The following is a 15,415-nucleotide window of genomic DNA, read 5'->3' as shown; positions in this document are numbered from 1 at the left end:
TATTCATGGGTGCAGATATCACCACAATCCAATATTGGTGCATTTTTACCACCCCGTAAAAAAACCCTTACCCATCCCTATTTCCCTCCACCCTTCCTCCTGGCCATAGGCAACCACTGGCCTACTTTCTCTCTATAGATTTGCTTATTCTGAACATTTCATATGCATAGAACCATATAATATATGTTATTTTTTGTGACTGGATTCTTTCACTTAGCAAATGTTTTCAAGGTTCATCCATGTTGTAGCATGAATCAGCCCTCCAATCCTTTGTATTGCTGAATGATAGATATTCTATTGTATGTATATTGCACATTTTGTATGTCCATTCATCAGTTGAACATTTAGGTTGTTTAGACTTTCTGGCAGTTATGAATAATGCTGCTTCAAACACGGGCACGCAGTGTTTCAGTGGATGTATGTTTCTATTTTTCTTGGGCAAATGCATAGGAGTGGAATTGCTGGATCATATGGTAACTATATGCTTGACATTTTAAAAATATATATTTTTATTGATTTTATAGAGGAAGGGAGAAGGAGAGAGATAAAAACATCAATGATGAAAGAGAATCATTGATTGGCTGCCTCCTGTACTTCCCTGTCTCCCACTGGGGATCGAGCCCGCAACCTGGGCATGTGTCGTGACTGGGAATCGAACCGTGACCTTCTGGTTCATAGGTCGATGCTCAACCACTGAGCCATGCTGGGAGGGCTCTGCTTAACATTTTTTAAAATGCCCAAATGGTTTTCCAAAGTTGCTGTACCATTTTACATTCCCAGCAGCCTCCGTGCTTTCATCTCTGTTTTCTTTCTTTAAACCAGGGGTTGACAAACTGTGTCCATGGAGCATATCTGACAGTGCCTGTTTTTGTAAATAAACTTTTATAGGAAGAGAGCTCGGCCCATCTGTGTACAAATTATCTATAGCTGCTTTCAAGCAAAAATGGCAGAGCTGAGTACAACAGACTCTGGCCAAAAAGCCTAAACTATTTACTCTCTGGCCTTGTACAGATACAGTTTGCTGACGCTGCTTTAAACATCTTTTCCCTGCCTGTTGGGTCATTGCCACTCTTTTCTTCCAGGGACATGGCCAGGTCAATGTCCATGCAAGGAAGGCTACACAGGAGCAAAATGTGATCGCTGCCAATTTGGCTACAAGGGTTACCCAGCCTGTGTCCGCTGTGACTGCAGTCCGGCTGGCAGCGTGAACGAGGACCCATGCTCAGAGCCTTGTCTCTGCAAGGTACGTGGAGTTAAAGCTGCCCCTGAGTTTTCTTTGAGGTTTCTAGGAAAAGGAAAACATTCCATTGGCTCAGGTGGTCAGCTCCTGAGCGAAGCAGCAAGGTCTAGGCAGAACTCCCCACTTTCTTCACACCTTCCTGAGAAGCTGGACGGTATGTTGGCCACAGGGTATGTCCTTGGACTTAGATGGGCTCCTGGGTTTCTTTTTTGGTGCCTCTGGGCAATGGCCATATATATTCCAGAGAAATTTCTGTTACTTCCTCGGTGAAACCAAAAATACTGCATTTCTTAGGCCTTGACTATTACTTCTTATATGACATTATTTTTCAGTTTTATGTTTGGAGGAGAACCAGGAAAACACTAAATTTCTAAGAATATTCATTAAAGGCAGGTGGCTGGGGAGGCATATTATTTGGCGATCTGATATCAATAACCATTTCCCCTATAATTCTACGGACTTTCAATTATAATTTATGTGCTTATTTCCATGTAAGCTGAGTCTTAGGCACATGTGTCATATGACTGAAATAATCTTGAGCATTTGTAAATAAGATAAATAGTCACATAGCCAAATAACATTAAAATATTTGAAAGATCAGCAAAGCTAGAAGATTAAAAAATAATAATACAAAAGTGCCACTTTTATACAGGATATCCAAAAAATGTACACACACCTTAACAGCTGATATCTCAATTTTGAAAATTAAATGTACTTTAATAAACACTGCCTTTATAATTATTCCAAGTGTGTGTATACAGTTTTGGGGACACCCTATATAATGATCTTGCTCTAAGAGCTTTAGCCTCATTCTTGACTGCAAAATCAAATGACAGGTATTTCAAAATATCTGTTCTGGAAATATTGACATCATCAGGCTTCACATTACTCGAAGTATGTTTTTATTTACATCTTTTCTGAATCATCAAACACCTCTTTTTAATACTATGTTAATGTTATTTTTATTCTGTCTACCTACTGGTTTCAAAAGCTAATCTTTTACTCTGACTTGCAGGAAAATGTTGAAGGGAAAAATTGTGATCGCTGCAGGCCAGGATTTTATAACTTGAAGGAAAGAAACCCCCAGGGCTGCTCTGCGTGTTTCTGCTTTGGCGTTTCCGACGTCTGTGATAGTCTTTCCTGGCCCATCACTCAGGTGCGGGCACCGTCCAGGAAGTGGGACTTAATAAGTGCACCCCCCTGCCCTGCCCCAGTGGCTCAGGTGGTAGGAGCATCGTCCCATGCATCAAAAAGGTTGCGGTTCTATTCCCTGTCAGAGCACATCCTAGGTTGCGAGTTCCATCCCCAGTCGGGGCACATATGGGAGGAATCAATTGATGTTTCTCTCTCTCTTTCTCTCTCTCTCTCTCTCTGAAACAAATAAACATATAATCGGGTGAGGATAAAAAAAGTGTCCCTCAAATGAGCTCTCTAGAAGTTGTGTTATGAAGCCACAGGGCTGATTTTTCCCTATAATGCCTCTCTCCTTCATTTGGAACGACAATGGGCATGAATCAAAGACAGCCTACTAAAGTGTTGCTACAGTGTCTTCCTAGTTATGTGTTTGTCCCCACATACATGTCCCTATTCAAGACAATAGGATATTAAGGTATTGTAGAATGCATTGTGTTTAATTTCTTTCTGTGGGGAAATGCATTCAGTTGTGGGATCGGATCTCCCCCTCCTTCCCCTCACCTTCCCCTCCCCCCCCTCCCCCGCACACACTGGTCTTAGTCCAGGAAGCACAGAACATGGGGACGTGCAGAATTTTCCAGCTCAAAGAAGCTGGAGAGGGTGGGAACAGCAGCAGGTGGCACAGGGTTGATGAGGGCAGGCAAAGGATCCCCAGTTGTTTTGGGAACGAGTTCTGGAGAGATGAGTTCAAGGGTGAGTAACAACTTGTGACTAGCAGGGAACAGTGTGATGGCAGGAGGTTAGGAAGGAGCTGCAGGGGAGAACTTACCCATGGTAACCACCTCTCCTCCCCATGCCCATCTCAGGAGACCTGTACTCAGCATCAGGTGGGGGGGGGGGGTGCTATTCACTGAATCCCCTTTCCCTCCTTCCCTTACCTGCCATCAGGATGGTGAGGAATGGGGCAGTTGGGAGGAGGGAGGAAAAACTTCTAGCAATCCCTGAGAATGGAAGTGAATTCCTATATGTGATCACTTGTCATCTCTACGTAGGTAACAAGTTGGGAGGATGGGATCTGAAGGCTATTTTTAGACACTTTTCGGCATTTGGCTAAAAAGCAGGGGGCAACAGCAAAGGAGAAGTTATGGTTAGCAAAGACAATTTATCCAATGCATTTATTCCGTTCTTTGCTATTTTTTAATCTAAAAATATATATCTGTCATCTTTACAACTTTACAACTTTGCTCACCTATTTGCTTGCACTTGATCTGGATTTGGGGGACATGTGGCTCCTACTCAGGTTTTCTGGCTCTTTGGCAAGTAAAAGGGTCACAGGTCCTGAACTTCTATGGGCCCCGTGTGTTAAACTGCATCCCTACTTAAGCATTCCGGGTCTCTTCATGTGGACATACTAGCTCTAGCCTGGGCTAAATCTAAGGCGACTTCTACTTCAAATTCTAAAATTCTTGGATCCCTTTTTTAAGGTGAAAGACATGTCTGGTTGGCTGATCACCGACTTGATCACTCCACGTAAGATTCCATCTCAGCAGGACGCTCTAGGTGGGCGTCATCAGATCAGCATCAACAACACCGCGGTCATGCAGCGGCTGACTTCCAAGTATTACTGGGCGGCCCCGAAGGCCTACCTCGGAAATAAGGTACTTCTCATGGTAGCGTCTTAGACAAAGATCTCAGAGCACATTAAGAAATAACTTGTATTGGCATTTTAAGTCAACTTATTGGTCACTTGAGTGTTTGACAGAAAATTATACAGCGTTTACCTACACCTGACTCGCAGGGCCTTTTTTATCCTTGTTTGACTTTTTGTTATGGGAACTTTGTTCTTCCTGGCCCGTCCTAGACAGTCTGTTGTGTGAAGTCTTGTCCCTTCTCCCAAGACTGATCTGCTGTCCTCTGGGTCCCTGGGTCTTGTGGGCCCCCGTGAAGTGCAGTCACATTCCTATTTGTTAGTCAGTTGTGTGCTTATTTTAGTCTGACATGTAGAAGACTCTTGGAAAGGCTGTACATGGGGGCTATTGCTATGCCCCCTGGTTTCATGATCATGGTGACGGTTGTTCACATTTAAGAGCAGGTAGAATCCTTTCCATTTTAAGAAAATGCTAAAGGGGATTCTACAAAGTGAAAAGTTGGTTAATATGATTTCACCTTTCCTTTCAGTGACTTTGTCCCATTCCCCCCAATTATAACACTGTTCTGCAGATTCTGATTAATCTGAAGGTATAGTCTGTGGAATCTCTCTCAGTAACTGGAGTGCTCTGCTCCCCTTTCCCATGAGTTTGGTGTGTTTTAATGTAATGGTGTGTTTGCATAGCAGTGTAGGTCGTGTAGCTTGGGAAATTTCTAGTTAACTTGATGACTATATTTTTATTTTATAGATTGTTTTATACATGTTTATATAGTGTTTATTTTTGAAAATGATTATTTTCCCATCAAATTATAATCATAGAAGATGTTTTCTATTTATAATATGAGTATATCATCAAAGGTCATAGTTTTTTATTTTGTGGGGGTTTTCTTGGCTTGTTCTTTGTCTCTTCAGATCGCCTCTCCAACTTTATGGTATAAATATTGGATTCTGAACATTACATTGTTATAACATACCTGGCAAAAGTAAAATCTGTATTTTACATCAAAGGATATCTGATCAGGAAGAAAAATCCTCTAGTTCTTTAGCTGATCAAACAGGTTTCTTATTATTCTCCTACAGACAGGGCAATGGGATAAAAATTTTGAGATTATGGTTGTGGATCAAACTCTCCACCCCCTAGAGCAGTGGTCGGCAAACTCATTAGTCAACAGAGCCAAATATCAACAGCACTTCTTCAAAATAGACTCGCTCAGGCTGAAAACTGACTTCTGCGCATGGGCCACGAAGTTTCAATCGCACTGTACGTGCTCCCGCATGTGGTATTTTGTGGAAGAGCCACACTCAAGGGGCCAAAAAGCCGCATGTGGCTCGGGAGCTGCAGTTTGCCGACCACAGCCCTAGAGTATTTAAGTGAGATAAATCTATTATATGATTAGCAGACATTTACAGTATTTACCTTGGGACCTCTAAAAAGGGGTACATTTTTCTTTGATGCATTTAAAAATGTCCTGTATTTTGGTAATGTCCATTAAACAAAACATTTGTGTGTTATGCTTTCTTTTCACTGCCTTTAATGTGAACGTCCTTACATATCATGGCCCTTCAACCTTAAAGCCTGGTTGTTTCCAGATGGCTCCTAACAACCACTTCCCCTAGCTGAGGGGCTACGGTCATGAACCCCTCTGCGCCCCTCCCCCTCGCCCCCCACTTGGTGTTCACTCTCACCTAAACATTCCAGCTGACTGCATTCGGTGGATTCCTGAAGTACACGGTGTCTTATGATGTTCCAGTGGAGACGGTGGATAGCGCCCTCATGTCTCATGCTGATGTCATCATTAAGGTAATTGCTTTTCCATTGCTTGGCTACAGAGCTGAAGAGCTTAGGGGGGTGACAGTTGTATGACACAAAGTGGCTGAGCGTGGCCACAGTAGCAAGGAGCTCATGGCCAAGTGGCCATTTGGCAGTGGTTTGCCTCCTCTGGATAGCAGGAGACTGAGTGTGAGAATTCTGTCTTTGGGCCTATTTCTGGAATTGCCTCAGGGCAGCACCTGTCACTCCTCCCTTGATCCCTACAGCTGACCGCCTTGTCACATTTTAAAGGGAGATGAGTTTTGTTCCGACGTGGACCTACCTTTTAGGCCCTTTAAGGCCCCTTCCCCTTCCTGCCACGTTGCCCCCGTATGAATGATTCAGCAGCAGTGCCTGATGGGGACAGGAGATGCATTGTTATGTTTGTCCTCAATCCTCACCCCTCCTGTCCCTTGTCCCTTTCTCCTCACCCCTTTTTTCCCCCATCACACAAAGCCCCAGCTCAGCCTGGTGCACAAGGTTCCCAGGGTGGTCAGAAATATTTCGGGTTCTGGTCTGCAGTGTCTGCACCTCTCCGTTCCCTTTAATGTCCTGCCCCTCCATCCCCAACCTGCAGCACTTGGAAACTACGGGCCAAACACACATTTTGTTAACAGCAATCTTTAATTTTTAACAGGAAATTTAATGGCAATTTTATGAGAAGTAGGAAGTATATTTATTTACTTTTTCTACTTTTTTTCTTCAATTAAGGGTTAGGAGTGTCGGGTTGGTTGCTTTGAGGAGAACTGTGGGCAAAAGTATAATTTTTTTTTCTGCATCCTAGCAAAGGACACAGATTTTAGATTTATTATTCAAATCCCTCTGAGAGGAATACAATGAAACATCACTAATAGTCGGACCAAGAGTTATAGACCCCAATACCCAAGGACGTACGCACAAATGAAAAGCCATGTTGCTGATTACAAAATTTGCTTTCATTTTTGATCATGACATGGAATTATAAATATATTTCCTCTTGTTTCAAAATGTTAGGGAAATGGACTCACTTTATGCACCCAGGCTGAGGGCCTGTCATTGCAGCCCTACGAAGAGTACTTTAACGTGGTTAGACTTGTTCCTGAGAACTTCCGAGACTTTAATAACAAAAGGGAGATAGATCGAGATCAGCTGATGACTGTCCTGGCCAATGTGACCCATCTCTTGATCAGAGCCAACTACAATTCTGCAAAAATGGCTCTTTACAGGTGTGTATCGAAAAGGCAGATACTTCACTCTTGTCTTTATTTATCATTATATATTTTAAGTTTAATATATTTTACTCAGTTATTTTAAGGACACAGCTAATAGAATCAGCTGTCTTAAAAAGTTACTTTTATTACTATCGTTTTATTGAAGATGCCAGAATATTTGTCAGAAAAATGTATCTAGTAGGAGATAGACTTGACGTCAGGGTGAGAAATTTTCAGGGTGGTTTTCTCAGAAATGCCTGATGAGATGACAGTTTTGTGGGCCACACTGCATCTGGTTTTTACCCTCCTGATGTAAACAGTCTTAGATTTTACAGTCCCTTTAAGCTAATGTGTCTATCCTTAGTCATTTTATTACTTTGAGATTAAAATTTCTGGCAGTGCTAAGCTAAGCATAATCATTGGATGCAGCTAAAACAAATGCAGAATGACACATTTATTAGTGAGGACAATTTATCTGTATTAGAGATGAGACAATTGACTGGATTAATTTTTCTGAAGTGTTTCAACTCGGAATGGGTGGCACAGCCCGTCTTTAAGTAGCAGTGCGTCTTTGCGCCAAATACTGAAGGCATTTCCAAGGAATAATGAAAGCTCCAGAAAGTGTATTATGAAAATCTTCACTTAACAAAAAAAGTCATATCACCGTTTTGTTTGGATTTGTCTTTACGAATCTCTTCAGGTTAGGTGTTGTTTGCAAATAAGTGGAATAATGACCCCTATCTCTGTATGTAGGTTGGATTCTGTCTCTCTGGATACAGCTAGCCCTAACGTTATAGACCTGGCGCTGGCCATCGAGGTGGAGCACTGTGAATGTCCCCCAGGCTATGCAGGGATCTCCTGCGAGGTAACACTCCTGTCCTGCCTTCTTCCTTTTCCTCCTTCTTAAGGGGAAACATGCAGAGAAGGTGATGGAATGATGCACATTTGAATTTTAACTTTAGAAACCCAGCATTTCTAAACTTCAGACTTTGAGGGACTATAGGGATATTGGAAGCCACGTTGTTTAAAGAAATCTGGTTCCTCTGGAGGGACAGTATCCTGAGCTCTTTTTCTATGCTACCTCTTTTAATGCTGGCAACAACCATACAGGCAGGTACTTCTATGCTTTCTGTTCTGCAGATTAAGAAACTGAAGTGGTCAAATCAGAATTTGAACTTCATCCGTCTGTTAAGCATCATGTGATCCTGCCTCTAATTGTTTATGATTGATTATGGTTATGAACATTTGTCATTGGTTGTGATTTCTTGGCAATCATTTTTTTTATGAAGTGAGAACATTTAACCCTGAATTGTTTTTATGAATCATTATTGATTATAAACTTTGCGGTTCATAAAGTTGGCCTAAGTTTTCATGGTGTGAATATTTAATGAAATATTTCTATTTTAAATATTTTTCAGGGTTTAAAAAAATTTTTTTTAATCCTCACCTGAGGATATGTTTTTTATTGATTTGAGAGAGAGGAAAAGAGAGGGGAGAGAGAGAAAGAAACATCGATTGGTTTCCTCCCATACGTGCCCCAACCGGAGATTGAATCTGCAACCCTAGTCATGTGACCTGACCAGGAATTGAACCCATGACCCTTCAGTGCATGGGACAGAGCTCTAACCAACTGAGCCACACAGGCTAGGACTCACGGCATTTTTTTAACCAATGAACTTTTATTTAGACCCGAAACATTTATTTTTAGGCCCAGAAAATATTTATAGATTCTGATATCTGAGTGCATAATGCTTAATGGATAAAAAAAACTCTAACACCTCTTAGCATGTGGCATATGGGAATAAGACAGCCTAGAGCCCACAGGCAGGTAGAATCACGGAAGTAGAAATTGAGGCCAGCCACACTGCACGGGGGCAGCAATGAGCAGCTGCTGCTGGAAACCGAGTCACTGGGCTTTGGAGGGAAATTTGCTGATGTGCATGGGACGGTGACTAAAGTCTGAATAAGAAGCTCAATACACATTTTCAAGTGTTTTTGTTAAGCAGAAGAACTCGTTGCTTAATCCAACTCTTACTCGGAAGCTGACTGACTTAAAGAATCCGGATTTTTGGTTGTGGTCTAGGCACCACACAGAGCTCCAGGCAGCTATCTGCTCAGTGCCCATCTGCAGACAAGGCGAGCATGGCTGTGTAGAAGTGTCAGGGAGCTTCCCACGGTCAGTGTGGATGAATGCATTTATATATTACCTATAGAATGAAAACACTCTGTAAGCATTCTTATAATAAAAAACAAATCTGTACCCCTTCCACCGTGCCCCCTGGGCATGCGCTGGCCTCCAAACGAATCATCCCAGTCTACATTGTAAATGTGCTTCCTGGCTGCTGTAGCCCCGGGCAGGTGGACACGGGTCCTGGAGGTATGCATACCTGGCTTTGAATCACTCCACTGGCACAATGGGCACATTATCTAGCTGCCCTGTGTTTCAGATTCCATGTCTATAAAACAGAGGTGATATTTCTCAGAGCTGTCACAAGGACTAAGTGAATTCCTGTGTCTGGAGTGGTTCTCTGCTCCTCATGGTCAGAGAGAGGCATCCTTGAATGCTCACATTGTCTACTCAGCACTCAGGTCCAAATGCAGACCGGTAATGCTTGCTCAGGTAAACTGATGTAGTTTGACTTGGTCCTGTATTCAAACACTTTGGTAGCAACATTTAATGAATTTGAAGCAAAAGAAAAAGAAATAAAGTTGGGAGAATTGAAACACTATTAAAGTTCTGTGTGTTGTGACATGATTTCTAACAATATTGGGGGTGGGGGGAGGGGATACCACACAGCTGTATGCTGACTCAGTAAGCTTTTGTCCATTTGCTTCTACTTTTAAAAAGAAATAAGGATCTGGAATACAGTGATGGTTGCACAACTTGGTACATTTACTAAAAAGTCTTTGAATTATACTCTTAAAATGGGTCCACTTTATAAAGGCACATGAATGATGCCTTCATAAAGCTGTTTGGGGAAAATAAGAAAAAAGAAAAGAAAGAAGTTTCTCTATCCGTGGAGACCGAGCAGTGTATGTTTCTAATAGATTGGGAAGGTGGTTTCAGCAGCCTGTCCTTCCTTTGCAGTCCTGCCTCTCCGGCTATTACCGCGTGGATGGAATACCCTTTGGAGGAATTTGTCAGCCCTGTGAATGCCACGGCCATGCAGCTGAGTGTGATATTCAAGGCGTTTGCTTTGTGAGTCTTACCAAAACCTTCTGCCCCCCTCCTACCCACCCCATAGTCACCTGCTGTGCAGAAGTGATTTTTTAAAAACATGATTCCTCCACAGGAGAATATGTCTCCCCTCGAAACCTCAAAGGAAATTTGCAGATTTAAGTTCATGTCATAAAATATTTCCTGCTTTCCCCCTCTTTTTTGAAAAAATATGTTATTTTGGTGATAGTAGAAAAGGGTATATAACTTCATTGTAGGTTTTTATTAGAATAATGAAAAGTAATTATTTACTTTGCAAGATTATAAAACCATAAAAAGCCATATAAAGGTAGAAAACGTTGTCCACTGATTAAATAACAAGGATCAGATGTTTAAATGCAAATGCAAGGATTTTTTAAAAATTATATATCATGAGAAGGATAATAAAACTAATAATCACACTCATGTGTACAATACTAATGCTTTATGGTTGTTAGCTTGAATCAACTCTTTAAACAAATACTTCTTTCATGCAATATGAGCTGAAACAGGGCTTAGCAAATATGTAATTAATCTTGAGAATGAGCTTTGGGGCAGATACAGGGCAAGACTTGGTTTTTAACTTCAATCAGGAATTCTTTTAGGCTCTTATGCCTGGAAGCCAGGCCACACTCCGGAGTTTTGTTGGATTCACTCCTCACAGATGGAGTGAATGCATGTGTTAATTAGCTGAATCCCATTCATCCTACAGGGATATGTTCACACCCTTTCCAAAAGAGACTGATTGAGTCACAGGGCTAGGGAAAATGATCAGAACCCTGGAGAGGAGCCTGGCAAGATGTCAGGGATGGCTTTTTCTCTCCAGAGCCCAATTGTTCTTTTTTCTGTAAGTACAGCATTCATTCCGTTCTTTGTTCATGTCTTTGTTCTCTAAGTAGAGTGTCTATAGAACTGTGTGAAATGATGGCTTACACACAGGCTCAGTCCTCTGGGCTGTTTCCTCAGGCGCGCAGCTTCCCACAGCTGGATGAGGTTGTTGCTTTGAAACGTCTCTCCCTTTGCCAGTGGGGTGTGCAAGGCCAGCCTGGCAGAGGCTTTTGGCAGCATCTGGAGTGGTCGGCAGGTCGTGGCCCTGCCACTTATGGCTCCAGTTGCAGGTAGGCTGACGAATATCTGCACATGCTCGCATTAGTATGTATTTACAAAAATGTGCACTCGCATTTAAGTGGAAATGCCAACAGCTACTGCCCTTAAAGCTCTATCACCACAAATGGTAATTTTTATAGTTTGAAATTTTTGGAATTAATTTTAGATTTACAAAAGGGTTACCAAAGTAGACTTCCTGTATAAGCGTCACCCTACTTTCCCTAACACTCACATCTTGAATCACCTAGTAGCTATCAAAACTAAGAAATTAACACTGGCACAGTCCCATCAACTAAACTGCAGACTGCACTCAGATTCCTCAGGTTTCCATTCCTGTCCTTTCTCCTTTCAAACCCAGGACCCCACACTGCTCTTGTCTCCTCTAACCCGTGACAGCGTCTGTTCTCTCCCTGTCTTTATGGGGGAGGCACTTTTGAAGAGCGCTGGGCCTTCTGTGGAATGTCCCTCCGCGGGGCTGGGCTGTTTTCTCACGATTAGGCGGAGGTTATGCGTTTATTTGGGGCAGGTGGATATGGAGGTGGTGTATCCCCAGCGTCCCCGGTTTTGTCACTATCCTCTTCCTGGGGCTGTTAGCCAAGGTCACTTGAATAAGGTGGTGTCTGCCAGGATTTTCCGAAGTAATGTTATTTTCCTTTTTAAATAAGTAATGTTTGAAGCAGCAAAAATAATAACAAATTTAGATATTTAAGGAATATCAAACTCAGTAGCATCATTTCCCTGTTTAATCTAACTTGGCTTTATTCTGTTCTGTTTTTAAACCTTTAATTCTGCCTTTTGTGTAGCTGTGTATAGCCCTTGGCCTTGTACATAGCTCTCTAGCTTTCAGAAATTAACCTTTTATTTATGGTTTATTAGAGAGAAGTTTCCATTTTTCCCTAGTGTTCCTATTCTTTAAGACTTCATCACTTGAAGAGCAGTTTTAGATTGCAGCAAAATAGGAAGGTATAGAGATTTCCCATATATGTCCTGCCCTCACACATGTACATTCTCCCCCGTAATCAGCACCTCCCACAAGAGGGGTGCATTTTGTTACAATCGATGAACCCACACTGACACATCATGATCACCCCAAATCCATAGTTTACCTCAGCCTTTATTCTTTTCTCTGGGTTCTCCCTGTTCTTGTCCCAGAGAAGCCAGTTTCTTTGCTTTGCAAAGAGAGGAGCATATAATGCAGCTGTGCACGTCTTGAGCCCTCATGTCTTTCCTTTCCAATTAAGAGAAGATGTTTTACTTCCCTGGTTTTACGAGCCTTCCATCCTTCGCATACCAGATCCACCAACAGAGATGGTCGCGTAGGGGGATGGTGGCACACACCTGAGAAAACACTGAAGCGAACCCTCGGAAGGTTCTGTAAAAGAGCTACAAAACAGTTTTCCCAAAGAGAAAGAAGTCCCCATGTGGCCCTTTGAGCAAAGAGAACATATCACAGGCATGTTGCAGTTGTACATAATCAAATGCATTTTAATGAAGCTAGTTATTTTGTGTAAGCTTATGTAATTGCTTATCAAGGCCAGTTGCATTTTTAATTGATTTGTACTGATTATCAAAACCAAGGGGGGTGGGGAGAATGAAAAGAGTCTAAGACGTTGCTACTAAAATATCATCTGAGGACCGGCAGCATGGGTGTCATCTGGGAGCCTTTTTAGAAATGCAGAATCTCAGGCCCCTCTCAGACCTCTGGAGTCAGAATCAATAATTAACTCAGGTGATTTGGGTACACGTTCAAGTTTAGAAGCTCTGGTCTAGGGTAACCTTAAATGAAATTCATGAAACCCTGGTACAAAGGGATGTAATACAAATGTTTATAGTCCCCAATGAAATTTACTCTCTGGGAAAACTTTCAACCTTGGGAATCATAGAAAAGGATATAGTTAGAAACTGGGCATATTATTTAAGTTGTTGGATGGAGAACGTGTTTGTAAAATTAGTGGCTTTAGGAGGAGGGCTGTAAAAGGAAATGGAGCAGCGTGGACACCAGGGGAGAGGAGAGGACTCACAGGTGGGTGATTACAGGCAGGGGTAGGTAGAGGTCAGAGAAGGAAGCTCTGGGTGACACCTGCACAGGGATGAGGCCGATGGGACAGCCGGGGAGGAAAGAATGTGCAGAGCAGGGGCAGGGTTCCCTGGAGCCATACAACTGCCTCCTCAGCCGGTGTGACCATCTCCTTTCTCCTGTGCACCTCCTGCACACCTAACTCAGGGTGATTTTACTTTATAAAGAGATGTTTTCAATGAAAATGTGTTTTGTATTTATTCATTTTTTTTCCCATTCGTGATGCTCTTTGCTCCTTGATGTAAATCCAGATTTCATCTGGATCTGTTTCTGCCACCTGAAGAACTATTTCGGCATTTCTCCCCTGCAATCTGATGGCTGACAGATTCTCTTATCTTTTGTTTATCTGAAAAAGGCTTTCTTTTACCTTCACTGCTGAAATATGTTTTCACACATTTTTCTTTCAGTGCTTGAAAGTTGTTCCGTTTGCTTATGGCTTGCGGTGTTTCAAATGGAAAGTCGAGTGCAGTTCTTATCTGTGTGATGCTCTGTGTGCTGTGTCTTTTTTCTCTGCCTGCTTTTCAGATTTTTCTCCTGGCGATGGATTACATTTTCTTCTTCTATTCATATTTAGTAGTTTTCATTCCCCATTTCTACAAAAATACTGTATTTGGAAATGATTTCAAATTTATGCAAATATTGTAGGAATAGAACAGTACTTAGAATATCCACCACTTACGCAGATTCACCTACTATTCATAGTTTTCCCTGTTTATTATTCTCATTATTTACCTATCTAATCATGATATTTTAAAACTACCTGCCAATAAGTTCCATACATTATGTCCATTTATCTTTAAATATTTCAGTATGTATGTCCTGAGGATAAGTATATGCTGTTATGTAATCTTAGCACAGTTATTAACTGCAGTAAATTTAACATGAATGCTCTAATATTTTTTCTAATTTACCGTCTATTTTTCAACGTTGTCAACCGACTCAATTATGTATTTTACTAAAGGCCCAGTGCATCCATGCACTGGTGGTGTCCCTCCGCCTGGCCTGCGGGGATGGGGCCGAAACTGGCTCTCTGATATCCCCCGAGGGGTCCCGGATTGTGAGAGGGCGGTTCTTGGGTGATGCACCTCGGAATCGGGCTCCCTCCTCTCTGGTTCTGGGTGCGTCATCCGAGAACCTCAGTTGCCAAGTCACCTCAGCTCAGCAGCTCCTGCACTGAGTGTCTGCCCCCTGGTGGTCAGTGCACATCATAGCTGCCAGTCAAAGCATCTGCCCCTGGTGGTCATTGCATGTCATAGCTACTGGTCAGATGGTTGAACAGTGGCTTAGGCTTTTATATATATAGATAGCATTTTTCCCCTCCATTACAGAACCCCATCTAGGATTGGATATTTTATTTTATTGTCATGTCTCTTTAGTCTCCTTTACGTCTAAATATTTGCACAGCATTTCTTTGTCTTTAATGGCATTGGCATCTTGAAGGATATAATAATTTTCCAAAAAATAGAATGTCGCTCCTTTGGGGTTCTTCTCTTATTTTCCTGTGAATAGATTCTGGTTATACTTTTCCAGCCAGAATACTTCATTAGTGTGTCCTTCTCAGAACATGGCATGTTGGAGCCCACCATGTCCACTCCTTCACTGGTGGTGTTCATTCTGATCGCACAGGCTGGGTGTTGGTCCACTATGTATTTACTGTTCTTTTCTTTTATAATTAATCAGCAGTTTGAGGGGGACACTTTAAGACCATGCAAGTATCCTATTATCAAACTTCCCCTTAGATTTTGCAGTCATTGAGGATTCTTGCCCAACCAGTACCCACTACAATGTCTGTAAAAGGAGGGCTCTCCACCTCCAGCCCTTCCCCCATGCTTGTTGGTTGGCAGGAAGCATTCTTCCACAAGCAAAAACCCTCTCTCCTCCCCACATCTTTATTGGCTTACCTACTTGCTTTCTGTCTGAATTCACGAATTCCAAATTCTCCCATATTTGGGCAGTGTGAGCATATCCAGTAGTTTTTGATTGTGTGATGAATATTGTTCGGTGAATGTTATT

At 42.1% G+C, this 15,415-nt stretch overlaps 1 protein-coding gene across 1 annotated transcript in view; it reads left to right on the top strand.

The window, feature by feature from the left end:
- LAMA1 (laminin subunit alpha 1) overlaps positions 1–15,415 on the top strand; it is a gene marked incomplete at its 5' end in the record, with an annotated part of 148,699 nt that overhangs the window by 56,617 nt on the left and 76,667 nt on the right. Inside the window, 7 exons of the mRNA XM_081096498.1 lie at positions 1,083–1,243; positions 2,256–2,396; positions 3,859–4,032; positions 5,722–5,823; positions 6,826–7,037; positions 7,776–7,887; positions 10,111–10,221. Of these exons, the coding sequence (XP_080952624.1) occupies positions 1,083–1,243; positions 2,256–2,396; positions 3,859–4,032; positions 5,722–5,823; positions 6,826–7,037; positions 7,776–7,887; positions 10,111–10,221 (1,013 nt within the window). The remainder of the gene's footprint in view (positions 1–1,082; positions 1,244–2,255; positions 2,397–3,858; positions 4,033–5,721; positions 5,824–6,825; positions 7,038–7,775; positions 7,888–10,110; positions 10,222–15,415) is intronic.

Source organism: Myotis nattereri (assembly GCF_964212035.1).
Source record: "Myotis nattereri genome assembly, chromosome: 8".
Lineage (NCBI taxonomy): Eukaryota > Metazoa > Chordata > Mammalia > Chiroptera > Vespertilionidae > Myotis > Myotis nattereri.
The sequence above is the reverse complement of the archived record's forward strand: the minus strand, read 5'-3'. Positions and strand labels throughout refer to the sequence as shown.